Below are 18,984 nucleotides of genomic sequence, written 5' to 3' on the forward strand. Positions count from 1 at the left end.
TATGATTGTATTAGGTGTAAGTGTTTTATTGTAATCTGTGTGAATTATACAACAAATGTAATACTACTACTATCAACTGGATAACGAAGCCTTGCCCGGCAAACCTGGAGCTCAGTGCACAAAAGAAATGCAACAACTAGTGTTCCTTACGTTAGACATTTGAAAAGCAGCTGCATGAAAGCTTATTCACAGCTCTAGCAGGCAATAATCCTTAGACTCCGACTGTAAGGTGGATAAAACAGTATGGCAGGCTACTCTCAAAAACCTACTTCGCCTGATTCCGGTATTAACAACAGTACCTAATAAAGCACTGTCTCACATTCAGATAATGTTGGTTCTTTCTTCCTTTCTTTTCCATTTTCAGATTGAATACTATCTCAAAAAGCCCCCTTTAAAGGGAGTGCAGAATTATTAGGCAAATGAGTATTTTGACCACATCATCCTCTTTATGCATGTTGTCTTACTCCAAGCTGTATAGGCTCGAAAGCCTACTACCAATTAAGCATATTAGGTGATGTGCATCTCTGTAATGAGAAGGGGTGTGGTCTAATGACATCAACACCCTATATCAGGTGTGCATAATTATTAGGCAACTTCCTTTCCTTTGGCAAAATGGGTCAAAATAAGGACTTGACAGGCTCAGAAAAGTCAAAAATAGTGAGATATCTTGCAGAGGGATGCAGCACTCTTAAAATTGCAAAGCTTCTGAAGCGTGATCATCGAACAATCAAGCGTTTCATTCAAAATAGTCAACAGGGTCGCAAGAAGCGTGTGGAAAAACCAAGGCGCAAAATAACTGCCCATGAACTGAGAAAAGTCAAGCGTGCAGCTGCCACGATGCCACTTGCCACCAGTTTGGCCATATTTCAGAGCTGCAACATCACTGGAGTGCCCAAAAGCACAAGGTGTGCAATACTCAGAGACATGGCCAAGGTAAGAAAGGTTGAAAGACGACCACCACTGAACAAGACACACAAGCTGAAACGTCAAGACTGGGCCAAGAAATATCTCAAGACTGATTTTTCTAAGGTTTTATGGACTGATGAAATGAGAGTGAGTCTTGATGGGCCAGATGGATGGGCCCGTGGCTGGATTGGTAAAGGGCAGAGAGCTCCAGTCCGACTCAGACGCCAGCAAGGTGGAGGTGGAGTACTGGTTTGGGCTGGTATCATCAAAGATGAGCTTGTGGGGCCTTTTCGGGTTGAGGATGGAGTCAAGCTCAACTCCCAGTCCTACTGCCAGTTCCTGGAAGACACCTTCTTCAAGCAGTGGTACAGGAAGAAGTCTGCATCCTTCAAGAAAAACATGATTTTCATGCAGGACAATGCTCCATCACACGCGTCCAAGTACTCCACAGCGTGGCTGGCAAGAAAGGGTATAAAAGAAGGAAATCTAATGACATGGCCTCCTTGTTCACCTGATATGAACCCCATTGAGAACCTGTGGTCCATCATCAAATGTGAGATTTACAAGGAGGGAAAACAGTACACCTCTCTGAACAGTGTCTGGGAGGCTGTGGTTGCTGCTGCACGCAATGTTGATGGTGAACAGATCAAAACACTGACAGAATCCATGGATGGCAGGCTTTTGAGTGTCCTTGCAAAGAAAGGTGGCTATATTGGTCACTGATTTGTTTTTGTTTTGTTTTTGAATGTCAGAAATGTATATTTGTGAATGTTGAGATGTTATATTGGTTTCACTGGTAATAATAAATAATTGAAATGGGTATATATTTTTTTTTGTTGAGTTGCCTAATAATTATGCACAGTAATAGTCACCTGCACACACAGATATCCCCCTAACATAGCTAAAACTAAAAACAAACTAAAAACTACTTCCAAAAATATTCAGCTTTGATATTAATGAGTTTTTTGGGTTCATTGAGAACATGGTTGTTGTTCAATAATAAAATTAATCCTCAAAAATACAACTTGCCTAATAATTCTGCACTCCCTGTATGTTCCTAAAATCTGGCAAGAAAAAATAACCCCAACTTAAAAGTATCAACTATTGCCGCTAGTCATAAGCATAAACTCACATATTCTTCCAACCCTCACTAATGATCACATCTGAACCCTAAAACAACTTATACTATGAACAGTATTTGAGTTAGCAAAAAAATAAATCTGCTAACAGTAATCAAGCAGACCCCAATATAAAGACTACTTAGCTTGTAAGTTCAATAGGAGTGGATTTGCAAACATATTCATTACCATGTAGAGGAATTCTGGCAAAGACCTGAAAAAAATTGTTCACTGGTGAATGTCACAAAGTTGTCAATGCTTTGTTTGAACGATGTGCAAAACACAGACCTAAACCTTATAAAATCTACCAGTCCGTCGACATTATTTGCAGTCCTTCTGGGTCAGTAGGACCCTGAAGCAGAAACCAGCAAGAAGATCCACTATATCTGAGGAATGCGAGAATCACGCTATAGATCACCCGAGCATCCATGAAATACACTTCGAAGATGCCATACTTGGTACAGGAATGCACTCATGAAGGCTTCACCTAAATAATGAAGAGATACCCACTGCCTAACAGGGGGACACAGAGGTTAAGCATGTCAATACAACCAGGTGCACATAAGACACCAAGATGGTGGCACGTGTACTCTATTGGACTGTACTTAGACCTTGATCCACTGCAGAACCCAGAAGTGCTTTACACCCTGGTGAGTTTGAAAGTCTGTGAGGTCCAAAAGTGGGGACAAAGTATGTTCAGTGCAAGGTTACTCACTGAGCAACGGTGAGAAGCATCATCCCGAGTAAATGAATACAACACAGCATAAGTCGAAACATGTTCCATTAAAGATTTGAGAAGGGTAGTTATGGCTACACATTTTATGTCACAAGAAGAGTGTCCAAGTAAACACAAAGGCACCAGGCCTTGCTGGCCTGGAGATGACAAAGCCTATAGCTAACTCCCAACCTCAGAGATAGGTCAGCCAGTTACAGAAATGGCAGACCTATCACCGAGAGGTGTAGAATCTACAAAGGGACTCCAATGTAGAAAAACTACGCAGAGTTCAAAGGACCCTGACGGCTTAATTGGATATTTAAAAAAAAACAAAAGAAAAAAAAAAAAGAAAAGCTGAAAGGGACGGATCAGTGAGTGTATCACACAACTGAAGGACAAACGGAAAAGGGTGAATTAAACTGACTATCAATTAGTGTGCAGTTGCACCATCAAAGGACACAGAAATCTCAGAGTAAAAAGGGCTACAGTTGAGGACTTGCAAAACACGTTTTGAAGAGCTCCAGAAGCAAACGTTGTTTAATAGTCCCTGTGAAAAACCAAGGCAGAGAGATCTGATATAAACTCAGGAATGTAACCATCAAAATGCTGGTCTACTATCAGCTGTGTCTGGGAAAGCTCGCAAAAAACAGTACGAGGGATAGTCACCAAAACAACGCAGGCAGATATCACAATGCATACAATCTGCATGCCAGGAATGGACAAGAAAACTAAAGTCTCACCTGGCGACACTGCATGATGCCGATACAAGGAAGACTATATACCGAAAGAGGCTACTGTATAAAAGGAGATTTTATTTGGGGGCTGCAGGATCTTTAATTTGCCGTAAACCTAGACACAATCCCAGGATATGTTAACTATCGACGGCACTGGAGGTGCAAGTTATACAGTAGCAGCTGATAAGTTTATAAGAAAGTCCACTGTTGAAAGTGACGCTGGAGTGTACAGGGAATCTATTATGAATTAAATATAAAATTACGGGAACTTGGGTCTTTGGAAATAAACAGTGTGTACTTATGAAATGTCCTACGTGTGATTAAAGTCATCACAGACTCATGAGACAACTCCATCGCCCCTATTTTTTTGGGAAAGGCAAGATTTTGAAATGAGGATTGGCGGGGAAAATGAAAAGTAGGCTGCTATTCACGCAGGATTATCAGAAGTGGTATTCCCATTATATATACTTAGATGGATTATAATTGCATATTTACTATACGAAACAAGAAGAATAAAGTATAAGGTTATGGCTTTGCAGGATATTTTTGCTAACCTTTATTGCTCTCTTCATGAGACCTTATCTTGGTCAAAAATAAATGCACAGTCACCCCTATTGTAGAAAGGCATAGCGACATCCTGAACTGGAAGTGTTCCAATGGTGGCTCCCCATTTATTCACGTAATACGGTACTTACCAAAATAATCGAGCTTAATTCAAGCACACTCGCTGTGGACCATGCAGCCATGAAGAGTAAAATCTTAGGTATGAACCTTAATACATGCTTACATACACCCAGTATAGCCACTTCAATTTTCTGCGTGTCTGCTAACAAGAAAAACAACAATATGGCAAATGAAGCTCCAAAACTGTCCATTCAAAAAAGTAAGGGTACTGACTTGGGAACCGCATAGTGTGAAAAAGAAGAAAAGTGTCTGAAGGGAAAATAAAAAGGATGGCTCACAGGGCTTCGGATTCAAAGCTTAAAACCAATTCAAAAATTATGGTGAGCACCATGACTGGAGGTAAGCTGGCTATGAAAGGAACAGGTAAAATGTAAAGAAGTGTCAGAGTCAATGTCCTAATAGGGACAATGGTGCAAAGAAAAAAGTGAAAAGGCTACGATCAGTAAAATCAATCTGCTGGCCGTTCACATTCATATCACTGAGGTACTGCTCTCAAAATGTGTCACTGACACCGTAATTCCAAGTTGGTTTCTGCCCCAAACAAAAACCAATCACCCACATTCCTATGTCTAATAATCTTGGGACAGCATTATCCCAGGCCTCATTCCTGTTCATGATAAAAAAGCCAATAGCTTTTTCTAGAATTAAGTGGCCACTTAATGTATATGAACTATTTCACATTCAGTGTTCAATTACCTTAAATGGCTGCCAGAGCATTAATAGGGATTTCCTGTGTCCTGTGCACTTCCTTGACACGCCTCTCTACAAAAGCTATAGTAGACCTGATGTAACTAACATATTACTGAGAGCTGACATAGCAACCCTTCTATTTCCTTATCAGAGCACCTTTAAAAGGGAAAAGCGAGAGCTGAGTTAGTGCAACAGATGCACTGGCCAAACGGGTTTACCAATGATTGACGGTGTAAGCGTATGTATAAAAATTGGCAGGCTACATAGGAATCGTGCAGGGCTGTATGGTGGCCACAGGAAGATGTAACCATGGACTGTGGCCCAATTACAACCAATGGTCTGCTACATTCATGTTACTACTAACAGCTACAGAACACCAGCAACCACATCTACCAATGCTGTGCTTCGACACACAATCCAGCATCTGCAAGCCAACTACGTTTTAGAAGTTGGTACATTCATAGCATCTGCACGAACTGGCGGCAGCGTGAACTGAAGATGCACACCATCGGCAGTAATTCAGGATGCATCACATCAGAAATACACCGACTACCAACTGTCACCAAACTACCCTTAATGGAAGGAACCACACAAGCTGGAGATACCTCACAGGAGGCACTGTTAGGCAAACTAAACTCAACACAGTCGTAGGTGCAAGCGTCAAACTTTTTAACGTTTAAATGATTTATTGCTACTCTTCATATTATTACAATTGTTAACGTGACGTGTTAAGAATAGATAACACATAAAAGAGTGCCAATTAATCTTAAAAACAATACGAATAAATAATGCCACAATGTTACAGGTCAATGTTTAATCTTAGCCTTTATGACTTTTATACAAAAGGGAAAAGCGCGAAGGAAAGGGGACTTGGTGTCCAATACATGTTCCTACAGTCTCTCGTGACCACTACGTGACAATAAATACACTTAGCAAAGAAACTGCACCCTACCAGAAAGTAGCGTGCGACCAACTTCACATCCATACAAACACATCCTCCTGACAGCCTCCAGCGCTAAGTAGCCTTCTCAATGGCAGAAATACGTCATTTAAATGCCTAGCACGGTGACGCACTGAAAACCAAAATCACATCCTCCTAGTAGTGACACTGATCGTTTACTAGAGGGACGTCCCAACGAAAGAAGGTTCAATATCAGTAAAGGATTTTCAGGATAACCGCTCACATTTACGTTTCAGTACATGTACATATATATATATATATATATTAAATCAATTAATATCCTAAAAATCTGGCAGAAGTATTACGATAAGTGAACTACGTTAGGCACAGCTATCTGTAGAGGGAAGGACACCACGTTACAAAGTATACTTTTCCCATAACTGTGTAACTGCATACATCCGAGTTATCTACAGTACAGGGGTTCCTCAAAATCTAACCTAAATACTTGGTGAGTAGGTGCTATCCACTCATCTTTCATAGCTTCCACCCAGACACCATCCCCAAATGCTGTTGGCAGACCGTACATGGGTTGATCTGAACCTGTCCTCAGCTCAACGACCTCTCTTTGATAGACAAACTATTCTAACACAGAGCTTTCACCTATCTCTATATCTGCCCTAAGAGCCCCCATCCATATCATATGCCCTTTTCAGACATAATCTTCGCGACAGAGTGAGAGACCCAAACACCCCTCCACACTATAAAGCACAAAAGACATACCCTTATACAATTAGGCAATATTCCTGAAAATCTGCTCATAGTCAGTCACTCGAGAGTCTTAAAATCATCCAACCTTAGAAACAACACATATCACGCGCTCGTCGTAGCCACTCGTCACTTAGAACCATACCTAGCCTTGTCCGTGTCTCCACATTATGGCACTCACTAACTTCCTCACCGTCATCTACCCTAGTAGCCTGTCAATCCCAACCCAGTAAGTAACCCACTAGTGTCCCATCCTTCAAACAGTCGCCTAACGCGCTGTCCACAAGAACTACCCAGAGTCCTGTCCTTATGAACACTTACCTTACCCCAGTGTTAAACTCTCACAAACAACCCCATTTTGTCCTCAACAACCACCTACCAAGGTGCTACTCTTACAAGACATCGAGTTATCATCAACCCACAAACCCCAGTTTCTTGTCTCAACCAACACCCACCTCTATGTCTCTGCCCACCCCGTTAATAATTCTAGATTCAGCACTAAGTAGTCCTAACCTCGCAGGTGCCCGTACGTGCCTCGCCCTGGCCAAGCTAGACAGTGCAGGGCACACAGGTCCGACGCCGGCCTTTAACAACCTCTCACATCCCTTTCCCAGGCCTACCCTCGATACCCTTAGGTTCTTCATTACCACTCATTACCACCGAGTCCAATCCGGCCCCTCCCCGAACACTCACCGTTACTGTACGCCGGCCCTGCGCCCCCGTTCTGGCTGTTGTAGCCGCTCCTCTCTGCGTTGGACATGTTGGCTCGGGCTGATTGGTGGCAGCAGTGAGCGACCCCGCTGCCTTAGGTCCTGGACATTGCCCGGCTCCTGCCTCGGCCCGATCCTGTCCCAGTACACTGACGGGAAAGTCCAAGGCTCAGCCCCCCAGCGGCAGCAGCCAGGCGCAGGCCTGCCCTCCGCACATGCGCACACGGTACACGTGGCATTTCCTGTGCGTTTCTCTCTCTAGCCGGACTGGAAACAGGACCCATAGGAACACGAACATAGAGGAAGGACTCCACGAGGAGCGTACTAGCTACAAACAAGGAACCACTATGTTGTCATTTTTAAGACAATGTGGTGGACATCTTTAAATGGCTTTAATTATACCGAATCAAAAGTAATGTATTTCCTTTTTCGTCCTATCTACTTCGAATGTTTAAAACCCACACAAGTATAGATATTGAGATAATAGGTTGCAAAACGAAGAATGGCATTACACGGTAGCTTTCAATGGTTAGAAATGTATTTTTCAGTCAGAAAGCAGCACACTTCTATTTTGCTACGTTTTACTTTAACGTTTGTTACTCAACACATAACGTCTGAGATATTACAGGGTTCTACCCTTATATTACGGAAACGTTTCTTCACAACACATCGAGGAATAAGCCATTTAAATGGTTTTGGCCGCGCCCACTATGATGCGATCGCCGTTCAAGATGACTGCCATAGCGGCGCGCAAGCCTAGAGCTCTTTTCTCTCTGTGAGTGTTTGCTCTTCCCTATGACTCGAGGGCTGTTCCTAGAACCAAAATTCTGTGAGCTGCTCCGCGAGACCTATGAGTTGTGACGCTGTCATCCAATGCCTGGCAGAGCAGGGCCCCAGCGGCGCTCTTGCGAACAGCAGGAGGCAGTGTCATCTCAGGAGTGTGGATGCTCGGGGAGTGGTACGGTTACCATAGAAACCGAATGCTTTCAAAACCCATGTCAAGCCTAGGCACCCCGAGTTTCGCTTACTAGTGAGACTCCTACCCTAGACTACACCTTGGCCACGCGTGTCAACATTTTGCGTTGTGTATGAAGGTGGGGCAAAATGTCTAAGAAAGTTGTTCCAATTAAAGTGAAAGAACAAACCCTTTTTGAGGTTGAAGGTTTGCGAAAACGGCAACCTAATTCTATGTCAAGACCGGAGGCTTCCGATTATGCTTTCTCTTTCTTTACTGAGAAAATGACAGCAGCCAATCAAAGTTAAAGTATACAAAAAAATACATTTCCTAATACTCTTGTGGTCCATAACCTGCCAAATCACAGGCCAGCTCTCTATATAAATGTCTGTTTCCTTAGTCCTTCCTCTTTCTTTGCTGCTTGCAGCCAGAGATAAGTAACTACTATATTTCTATTGATGTGTATTATATGTCTTTTGTATGATTTATATGTTTCAGGCCCGTGGAGTGGGAGCAAGGATTGAGCAGCGCTTGTAGGAGGAATTCTCTTTTCTGTGTACGCACTCTAATGTTAGCACGTGACTGATCCTAGTGATACCTCGTTTGGATCGTCCGTGTCGCTGTGTACTGGCCGCATCACCGCCCAGCCTTCAGAAGCGCGATAGAGACGCTCCGTGACTGTGTGCGGTGTGCGCATTGTTTTCTGGACTACCGTGGAGGCTGGCCAAGCGCTGCATTGAGGACTAAGTCCTCTCTTTATTTCTATGCACGAGCATGCATGCAAGACGATTTCCGACTACAATTAGTGTCGGAGATCGTTTCGAGTGCGGCACACGTGCTTACACAGTTGTGCAGATCCCCCTGAATGCCCGACGGGGCATAAAAATGTGTAAGGGCTTTGCCCTAGGGAAATTGTGAGTAGGTACTCCCTCCACTTTCAATTTTGGGCTATAATAAGAGATTTTGTCTCTTATTAGGAGTTTCTCGTCCCTCTTTACTCAGTGAGGTGGCCGATACTCCTGAACTGGATCCTAGTGGTAACCATGTTCCTCAAGAAATTTACTAAAGATCCTAAGAAGGGCCTGAATCGGGCCTGGAGAGCTTACCAGGACAAGCTTCTTAACATCTCAAGGCCCAATTGTGTCATGTCTAAGGAACAACGGAAGTCATTTTTGATGCGCGTAGACCCTAAATTAGATGAATTGGCCCCTACAGAGCCTGGAACATTGGTAGATGGTCTGCTTTTTGGTGATAAGTTTGTAAAAGACCTGGGCAAATACGTCTCCACCTTTTCTGCCCTTGACAAAGTTCAGACCTCTATGAAGAGGCTGTTTAGTGGTGGCCTTTTTACCAGGGCTGGACGCTATTGAGATCAAGCACCAGGCCGAGGTTTTTATCAGACCTCAGGATACTCCCAGAGAGGTCGAGGCTTCTACCAAGCTTCTTCTGGATTCTACCCCTCCAGGAACAGGAGAGGCCGTTGTCGCACCTACAGAGGCAGTGGATGAGGTGGTGTCAGCACCGCAGACGTCACAGCATCAGGTGAGAGTAATTCCCTTTTCAGAGATTATTCTGGGAGGGAGGCTGAAATGGCATTTACCGGCTTGGGAGTGCATTTCTCAAGACCCGTGGGTTTTGCAGACAGTTCAAGGTTGCAGACTGGAATTGCATTCCCCCCCAGACAGGAAGTATCTCCTTTCCCTCTTCATTTTTCCCAAACTGAGAGCGCTTTCATAGATGACGAAATCGTCGCGCTTCTTTGCAAACAAGCAATAATCAAAACACTTCCCCGTCCAACAGGTTTTGTAAGTACAGTTTTCCTGGTCCAGAAAAAAGGCGTAGGTTATCGTCTAGTTGTCAATCTAAAAGCCTTCAGTTATTGCATAGTTTACCGCCATTTCAAAAAGGAGAGTATGTACCTATTAAGAGATCTTTTGCAAGAAAGGGATTGGCTCGTCCGCTTAGATCTCAAAGATGCCTACCTAACAGTGCTGATTTTCGCTCCGCATCGCTGTTTCCTTCAATTTTGTTGGAGAAACCAATGATATGAATTCAAAGTCCTCCCTTTCAGACTGACTTCGGCCCCATGGTGTTTCACCAAATTATTGCGTCCAGTAGTACAATTCCTTTAGGACCGAGGCGTTCGCCTCATCATTTATCTCGACGACATTCTGATCTTGGCCCACACCAAAAAGTTGGTTCTACTACATCGTTCTTGGACTATTCAGATTCTGCAGGACCTAGGTTTCCTAATAAATCCTGACAAATCAATCATGACTCCCTCTCAATGTATAGAGTTTGTAGGCTTTAAGGTAGATTCCTTCAGAGCGCAACTAAAATTGCCTCTGGGGAAATGAGCCTCAATCAAGAGAGAGTTACAGAGAGCCTTTGTCTCTCCAACTATATCTTTGAGGACCGTTGCTCACCTGGTGGGGCTCCTTGCCTCTTCCATCCAGGCGATATTTCCAGGTCCCCTACATTATCGAGCCCTCCAACGTTTAAAGATCCTTCATCTTCGCAAAGGGCTGGCTTATTCAATACTGATCCTTCTGACGGAGGAAGCCAGGACGGAAATAACATGGTGGCTGGACTACATGGATGCGTGGAACGGCAAAGCTATTTTTGCATTCTCCCCGGAGATAATAATGGAAACGGATGCAGTCAATTGGGATGGGGATCTCGATGCGGCTTGGTGGAGAGGGGAGGCCGGTGGTCCCCAGAGGAGCTGAGACTCCATATACATTTTTTGGAACTTCTGGTGGGAGCCTTTGCGATCCGCTCCCTTCCTCCCCAGAAAGCTAGTTGTTGCATACTGTTACGTATGGACAACATTTTGGAGATGAGATACATAAATCGCCTAGGCTGGATCAGATCTTGCATTCTGGCGGAGATTGCCAAGGATTTTTGGCATTTTTGTCTCCATCACCAGATATCGGTGACAGCGGAGTATATTCCAGGATGTTCCAATGTGGTAGCAAACTGGAACTCGCGTTTTTTGAGGGATGGCAGCGATTGGAAACTGCACCAGTCAATTTTTCTCAATCTGATGAGATGGTGGGGTGAGTGCTTGATATACCTCTTTGCGTCTCGACTCAGTGCTCAACTTCCACACTGTTACAGTTGGAGGCATGACCCCCTTGCACTAGGATTGGATGCATGTCTCCAGGATTGGTCCCTGGGTTTCCTTTATGCCTTTCCTCCGTTCTCCATGATTCAGAGAGTACTCTCTCAGGTGACGAGACAATTAGCAGAGATCATTTTAGTGACCCCTCTCTGGAAAGCTCAATCGTGGTTTCCAGTAGCAATGTCACTATCGTGTGCCCTGCTGGTTTTAATTCTGTCTTACCCGTCCTTGCTCCTGGACCCATCGGAACTCCCTCATCCACTGATAATACAGGGACTGTTGCTACTCATGGCTTGGAGACTTTCAGGGGATGTTGGCAAGTGCCAGGAGTTTTGAGAGACGCTATGTTCTTCTTATCCCTATCTTGGGGTCCTTCCACCCATAAGCGTTATGAAGCCTTCTTGAAGTGATGGGTGGGTGTTAATCCCATGGGGGCCCATATTAGTATGATTTTTAATTTTTTTTCAGACTTAGCAACTCAGGGTTTAACGTACAGAACCATTAATATCTTCAGATCTGCTATTTCTGCATGACACCCCCATTTGGAGGGTAAACCTGTGGGCGAACACCCTTTGATATGTAAACTTTTGAGAGGTATCAGAATGGTCAAACCCCCTCAATCTAGGTATTCTCCTTTATGAGACGTAGATTTTGTTCAGCAATTTATAAGATCCTGGCCTTGTGACAAAGACCTTCTTCGTAAACAACTATCAGATAAACTTACTGTACTCCTGTGCCTCATCGCCTGTCAAACTGTGTTTAATGTACGCACCCAGGTTTTAGCAGGTAGAGATTTTACTCCATCTGGAGTCTCTTTCACTATTAGTAGACGTACTAAAAATTCAACTAGGGCTATTTCTTATCCAGCTTTTCCCCATAATCAGAAGTTATGTGTGGTTAAATGTTTAAGGGCTTACAAGGATTGCACTCGAGAGAGACACAGAGATGCGTGAGGACAATTGCCCATATCGCTACAAAGCCCCTTTGCTCCAGTGTCAGTGGCCACTTTGGCTAGATGGGTCAAATGGTTACTAGGGGAGGCTGGTACTGATTCCACCATTTTTGGAGCACATTCAGTACGTGGCCCCATGGCATCCAAATCCTTTCGCATTGGTTACCGTTTGGAGGATATCATGGCTGCTGCAGATTGGTCTTCTGACAATACTTGTAAGGTCTTTTATCATAAGCCTATTGTTGACGTAGCATCTGAGGTGGTGGATCAGCTTTGAACTAGCATAATACAAAGCATCCTGTCCTGACATAGAATAAAAAAAATTCTAGCTATTGCATCAAGAATTTTCAGTTCTATTAAGGACATGGAGGCAAGGATTATCCCACCCTATTACTACTATTATTATTAATATTATTATTATTATTATTACTATTAATACTATTATTATTGTTATTATTATAATTGTGTATTACAAATTATATTTCTGGATGTACTTATGCTATTAAAATGCAATTCAGTTGGATTATTTGTATGATATGTTTTCCCCATCTATCTTGACTTGTACCCTCCCATGTAATTCTTAGTCATTGCCACTCTAATAGCGCATTTTCTTTCATTTATAGGATCAGACAATAAAGGCACATGAATATCAAGAGTTTCACTTGCAACAAGAAGGTGATTCCAGTTTCAGCCGGTGGCTGCGGTTCGCTTCTCTGTTGAGAAGTTGAAGAATTCAGTTTGTGCAAATCAGGTGGTTATGTTCTTATTGAAAAGAAAGAGGAAGGACTAAGGAAACATTTATATGGAGAGCTGGCCTGGGATTGGGCAGGTTATGGTCTACAAGCGTATTGGGAAATGTCGTTTTTTGCATACTTTAACTTTGATTGGCTGCTGTCATTTTCTCATTAAAGAAAGAGAAAGCATAATCCTCGCCTCAGTGTCCTTAATAGAATTGAAAATTCTTGACGCAATAGCTAGACTTTTTTTTATTGTAGTGATTGGTTGGTTGGTGCGATTTAGGAGGGCAATTGGGCGAATGTAATTGAATATAGGGCAATAGCCGCCAAATGAGTTGACTGGTGTGCTTCATCCTTGAGTAGAGTTGCCATATGGCTCATGTCGCACAAAATGCTATGTTTCCACTGTTACTTTTTAGGTCGAGCTCTTCTCGACACATTAGGTCGAGCGTTCTTGACATCTTGTAATCTACTCTGTGGGCTTTAACCACGCCCATCACTTTCATTCGTTCCTGGACCTGCCTTTCAAATATCGTTTGATATCATTGACAAATGTTTTAGGTTTGCCCCGCCTTGAGTCTGTTTTGTTACCACCTTGGAGACTGATCCTGTTACATGGATTATTGCACCACTGGTGAGATACCTTAGTGTGACACACTATTTTTTTCTTCTGCCTCCCCACTGTGTGTTGTTTCTTCGTCTTCCTTGGTTTCGGGCATCTTGCTCTTTCTTTGTGATGTCTGCAGGGTCCGTTTTATGTAGCACGAACTCGACACGAAGGTATTGTAGCGCTTTATTTTTTTGCATTTTTATATAGTGGGAACTCAATACAAAGGTATTAGAGCACTTTACATCTGCACCACTTACATTACTCAAGAACACATTCATTTTTGGTAGCAAAGGAGATTAAGGCGGTCATTCCAACCCTGGCGGTCGGTGATAAAGCGGCGGCCAACCCGCCAACAGGCAGGCGGTCCAAAAAATGGAATTCTGACCCTGGCGGGAACCGCTAACACAGCCCGCCACTTTAACACTCCGACCGCCACGGCGGGACAGACAAACAGCGCGGCGGTCACCGCCAACAGGCAGGCGGCAGACAATGTACCGCCCACAGTATCACAACTCACCAATCCGCCACCTTTTCCGGGGCGGGAGCCCCGCCGATAAAAACACGGCGGAAACAGACTACGAATTGGAAAACGCTCACCTCTATACACTCCACGAGGACGGAGGACAGCATGGAACCCGAATTAAACATCCTACCAGCTCTTGTCTACCTGCTCATCTACCACGAGTACGAACTCCGGCGCAGAAGACAACGGTGAGTACTGCACCTACGACACAGGGGAGGGGGAGGACGAAAGGTTACGGGCACACACATACGCCCACCCCAAACTATCAACATACCAATGCAGAGCAACAACTGAGTGACACCCCCCTTAACCCCCATGAAAAATGCAAAGACAGAATAAAAATGTCAAATAAAATTTATGAATAAATTAGGTTCATTGAAGTCATGGAAAATTATCGTTATGAAATATCAAAGCAAAAATCATGAACAGTGCGAAAGCTATGTACATAGTCAATAAGTCCTGCTCAGTGTGTCAAATATCCACAGTCCGTGGGCCAATGTCTACCAAACACATGGGCAAAGCCCACACAGGAGACCTGAGTCCGTTGGAGGGAACACTGCTGGGGCATCAGATGACAATACTACAGGCACCTCAGGGGGAAGGGAAGGGGGGGCACCTCAGCCACAGGAGTCCGCGACGCCAGAACCACGAAGGGGCCACCATGCCCACTGTGCCATCCTGGGGAGTGCAAAGCCACAGTCCATCAGGTGGATTACAGATTCCACTGGTCATGGAGGAGGCAGGGTGCCCAGAGTGCAGCGTGAACACTAGCTCGACACTGAACCGGCACTGTCAATGGGCCAGCGGAGCTTGACAGGAAGGGCCCAGCGGAGCGGTGCCTGAGACGGCGGGGCCCAGCGGAGCGGTGCTTGACAGGAAGGGCCCAGCGGAGCGGTGCTTGACAGGAAGGGCCCAGCGGAGCGGTGCTTGAGACGGCGGGGCCCAGCGGAGCGGTGCTTGACAGGAAGGGCCCAGCGGAGCGGTGCTTGACAGGAAGGGCCCAGCGGAGCTGTGCTTGAGACGGCGGGGCCCAGCGGAGCGGTGCTTGACAGGAAGGGCCCAGCGGAGCGGTGCTTGACAGGAAGGGCCCAGCGGAGCGGTGCTTGAGACGGCGGGGCCCAGCGGAGCGGTGCTTGACAGGAAGGGCCCAGCGGAGCGGTGCTTGAGACGGCGGGGCACAGCGGAGCGGTGCTTGACAGGAAGGGCCCAGCGGAGCGGTGCTTGAGACGGCGGGGCCCAGCGGAGCGGTGCTTGACAGGAAGGGCCCAGCGGAGCGGTGCTTGACAGGAAGGGCCCAGCGGAGCGGTGCTTGACATGAAGGGCCCAGCGGAGCGGTGCTTGAGACGGCGGGGCCCAGCGGAGCGGTGCTTGACAGGAAGGGCCCAGCGGAGCGGTGCTTGACAGGAAGGGCCAAGCGGAGCGGTGCTTGAGACGGCGGGGCCCAGCGGAGCGGTGCTTGACAGGAAGAGCCCAGCGGAGCGGTGCTTGACAGTAGGGCCCCTGTTCAGCGGTGCCTGTCTTCACGGCGGGGCCCTGTTCAGCGGTGCCTGTCTTCACGGCGGGGCCCTGTTCAGCGGTGCCGGTCTTCACGGCGGGGCCCTGTTCAGCGGTGCCTGTCTTCACGGCGGGGCCCTGTTCAGCGGTGCCTGTCTTCACGGTAGAGCCCTGTTCAGCGGTGCCTGTCTTCACGGCGAGGCCCTGTTCAGCGGTGCCTGTCTTCACGGCGGGGCCCTGTTCAGCGGTGCCGGTCTTCACGGCGGGGCCCTGTTCAGCGGTGCCTGTCTTCACGGCGGGGCCCTGTTCAGCGGTGCCTGTCTTCACGGCGGGGCCCTGTTCAGCGTTGCCTGTCTTCACAGCGGGGCCCTGTTCAGCGGTGCCGTTCTTCTCGGCGGGGCCCTGTTCAGCGGTGCCTGTCTTCACGGCGGGGCCCTGTTCAGCGGTGCCGGTCTTCACGGCGGGGCCCTGTTCAGCGGTGCCTGTCTTCACGGCGGGGTCCTGTTCAGCGGTGCCTTTCTTGTCTATCAAGGGAGCCAGACCTGTCCAGGACTCCCTGCTTAGTCGCCCTCCGACCGTGCAGTTGCTGGACCCTCCTGTGACGGAGTCCTGGGCCCGTGGGTGTCCTCCGTCACACCCGGGATGGGGCTTGTGGGGCCCTCCTGGTCCGCGCCCCTGCTGGCTGACTTCTCCGCCCTGCTGCCCTTGCCCTCCTTCGATGAGGCTCTCTGGCCCTTGCCTGCCCTTGATGTTGTGGCAGGTGACGGGCCACGACTTTGCTCCTTGGGGGCAGCCGTGTCAGCCTTCTCACGGCGGGCCTTGGTTTTACGGGTTCTCTTTCCAGGGGGGGGGGGCTGGCTGTCCCCTTGCTGCTGGCCGATGTATCTGTGCTGGGAAAGGGTGGACTCCAAAACCCGTGCACAATGGTCAGACGTGATGCAGGGCTGGTGGTGGCTGAGGTGCTCTTCGGACTCTTACCAGATGGAGGGGGTGGGTCAGGTGGTGCAAAGAGGTCAAGTTTGGAGAGGAAAAGTTTTTTAGGAGCAATGGGAAGGGTAGGTGCAGTGGGTATGGGAGTGGAGGGAGAGGATGTGGTTGTAGGAGAGTCAGGTGTGCTGTCTATGGGTGCAGGTGCTTGTGACGTAGGCTGTCGTGTGGTGGTTGGCTGTTGTGTGGGTGGCTGCCTGCGTTTGTGTGTTTTGGAAGAGGGGGTGACAGACACAGTGGGAGAGGACACAGGGGACGTGTAAATGGCAGTGGGGGTGGTGACTGCACGTGTGCGGACGGTACTGGAGGGTGTGGTGGTGATGGAAGTACTGGCTGATGGTGGTGTGCATGCAGGTGTGAGTGGAGACGTCACAGGGAGGGAGGAGGGAGATGAGGAGGTGGGGGACACAGAGGTGGTAGTGACTGTTGGCATGTCTGCATCTGGATGTTGCTTGGGTGAATGCTTGTGGGATCTGTGGTGCTTATGTCTGGATGAGCTGCCCTTGGGTGTTGAGGTGTGTGCAGGCTGGTCTGATGGTGTGGATGGGATAGGCTGAGGAACAGGAGACTGGGAGACGGTGGAGGCAGAAAGAAGAGGGATGCTGGAAACAGGGACAATGGCTGCCGTCAGTGCTGAGGCCAGAGCATTGAACGATCGTTGATGGGCAGCCTGACCCAAATGAATGCCCTCCAGGTATGCATTGCTCCGATGCACCTCCCTCTCTACCCCCTGGATGGCATTCAAAAGGGTAGACTGCCCAACAATGATGATCTGTAAGAGGTCAATGACCTCCTCACTGAGGGCAGCAGGGGTAACTGGGGCAGGGCCTGAGGTGCCTGGGGCGAAGGAGATGCCCGCCTTCTTGGGCGAGCGGGCACGGAGCGAAGGCTGAGGGGCTGCTGGGAGGGCGGAGCTGGTGCGCTGGGTGGCGGCTGTACCTGTTGAGGCGGGGGGCACGGATGTTGCCGCCACCGCTAGGGTGCTCCCTTCCGAGGACGTGTCAGTGTCGCTGGTGTCACCACGGGTCCCCGTTGTGGAGCTCCCCTCGCCCTCCGTATCACTGGTGACCTCGGTGTCTGTAGCATGGCCCACCGGGGCCTTGTGAGTTGCAGCTCCCTCGTGCTCCGATGCCAATTCTCCTCCGCCTGATGATGCTAATGCACACATGCACAAGAAGATAAAGAAAAAGGGTGGGGGGAGAAATAAAGACAGGTTCAGTGCATGCATTGTCAACACCGTTGTCGGAGAGGACAGACACAGGAGCCTCCAGCACTACGCCGCGCAATCGGGGTACACTACTCAGTACTTGTGACTAGGCCTACAGGTCTATGGACAACAAATGCACACATGGGTGATGCTGGACCATGGATTGCTGTACTTGGCACCCTACAGAGGTGGGGGGCGGGGGCACAGGGCCATGCCTAATGGAGGGGACTACACTACAGAAAGCGCCCTGGCCTAATGTCACCCACAGCCCTCCTCCCCCACCCAGACACCTCCACTGCGCGTAGAGATAGCAGAATGTGCTGGTACTCACCCCCTTGTGTCTGCTGTGATGTCCTCACGCGCCCATCCAAATCGGGGTAGGCCACCGCCAGGATCCGGGACATCAGGGGGGTCAAGGTACGACTGGCACCCCTCCTACGTTGGGAGGCCATCCCCAGCAGTGACTCTGCGGTCTTCCTGGTCCCGCGGCGGATGTCCTCCCACCTCTTTCGGCAGTGGGTGCCCCGTCTGTTGTGGACCCCCAGGGCCCGGACTTCCTTGGCGATGGCACGCCAAATGTCGACTTTCTGATGGGCGCTGACCTATTTGACATGTACAGGGTGGGAAAGGAAATTTCAAAATCTTTCTGCATGTCAGATGTGATTGCCCCCCCCCTCCCCAACCCTGCCATGTGGCACATGCTCTCATCTGTCGTGCCTTGCACTCCTCCTTCGCTCCCCACCCCACCATCTTACATCCACCATACACAACCCAGGCATAGCCCATTCAACGTGCACCCAGTGTACTTACCTGTTGGTCTGGAGGACCGTAGAGTAGCGCATACTGGGGCAGGACCCCATCCACAAGTTTCTCCAACTCTTCTGAAGTGAAGGCAGGGGCCCTTTCCCCAGTCGCAGCAGCCATTGTCTCTTCCAGACCGAGGTCACAGCAGCACTTGCAGTTTAGGTCCTCTCCTGTGGATGATCAGGTCTCGAGTGATTAAGCACATCGTCATTGGCTCCTGAGACCCATAGGGTGCAATGTTAACCAATGCGCCTTCGCACAGTGGTCTTCGACCGCCTACCGCCACGGTGTGCCACGCCAGCGCGTTGACCTCACATCCCACTGTCACACTTCTCAGGTCAGGCAGCCGCCATTACAAGGGCCCACAT

The 18,984-nt window shown here is 47.9% G+C and overlaps 1 protein-coding gene across 1 annotated transcript in view; it reads right to left on the reverse strand.

Moving 5' to 3' along the window:
• Positions 1 to 7,483, reverse strand: part of SEC24A (SEC24 homolog A, COPII coat complex component) — a 446,244-nt gene extending 438,761 nt beyond the window's left edge. The window contains exon 1 of the mRNA XM_069199250.1: positions 7,207 to 7,483. Within this exon, the coding sequence (XP_069055351.1) occupies positions 7,207 to 7,273 (67 nt within the window). The 5' untranslated portion in view covers positions 7,274 to 7,483. The remainder of the gene's footprint in view (positions 1 to 7,206) is intronic.
• Positions 7,484 to 18,984: the final 11,501 nt, after the last annotated feature.

Source organism: Pleurodeles waltl, chromosome 7 (genome assembly GCF_031143425.1).
Source record: "Pleurodeles waltl isolate 20211129_DDA chromosome 7, aPleWal1.hap1.20221129, whole genome shotgun sequence".
Classification (NCBI taxonomy): Eukaryota; Metazoa; Chordata; class Amphibia; order Caudata; family Salamandridae; genus Pleurodeles; species Pleurodeles waltl.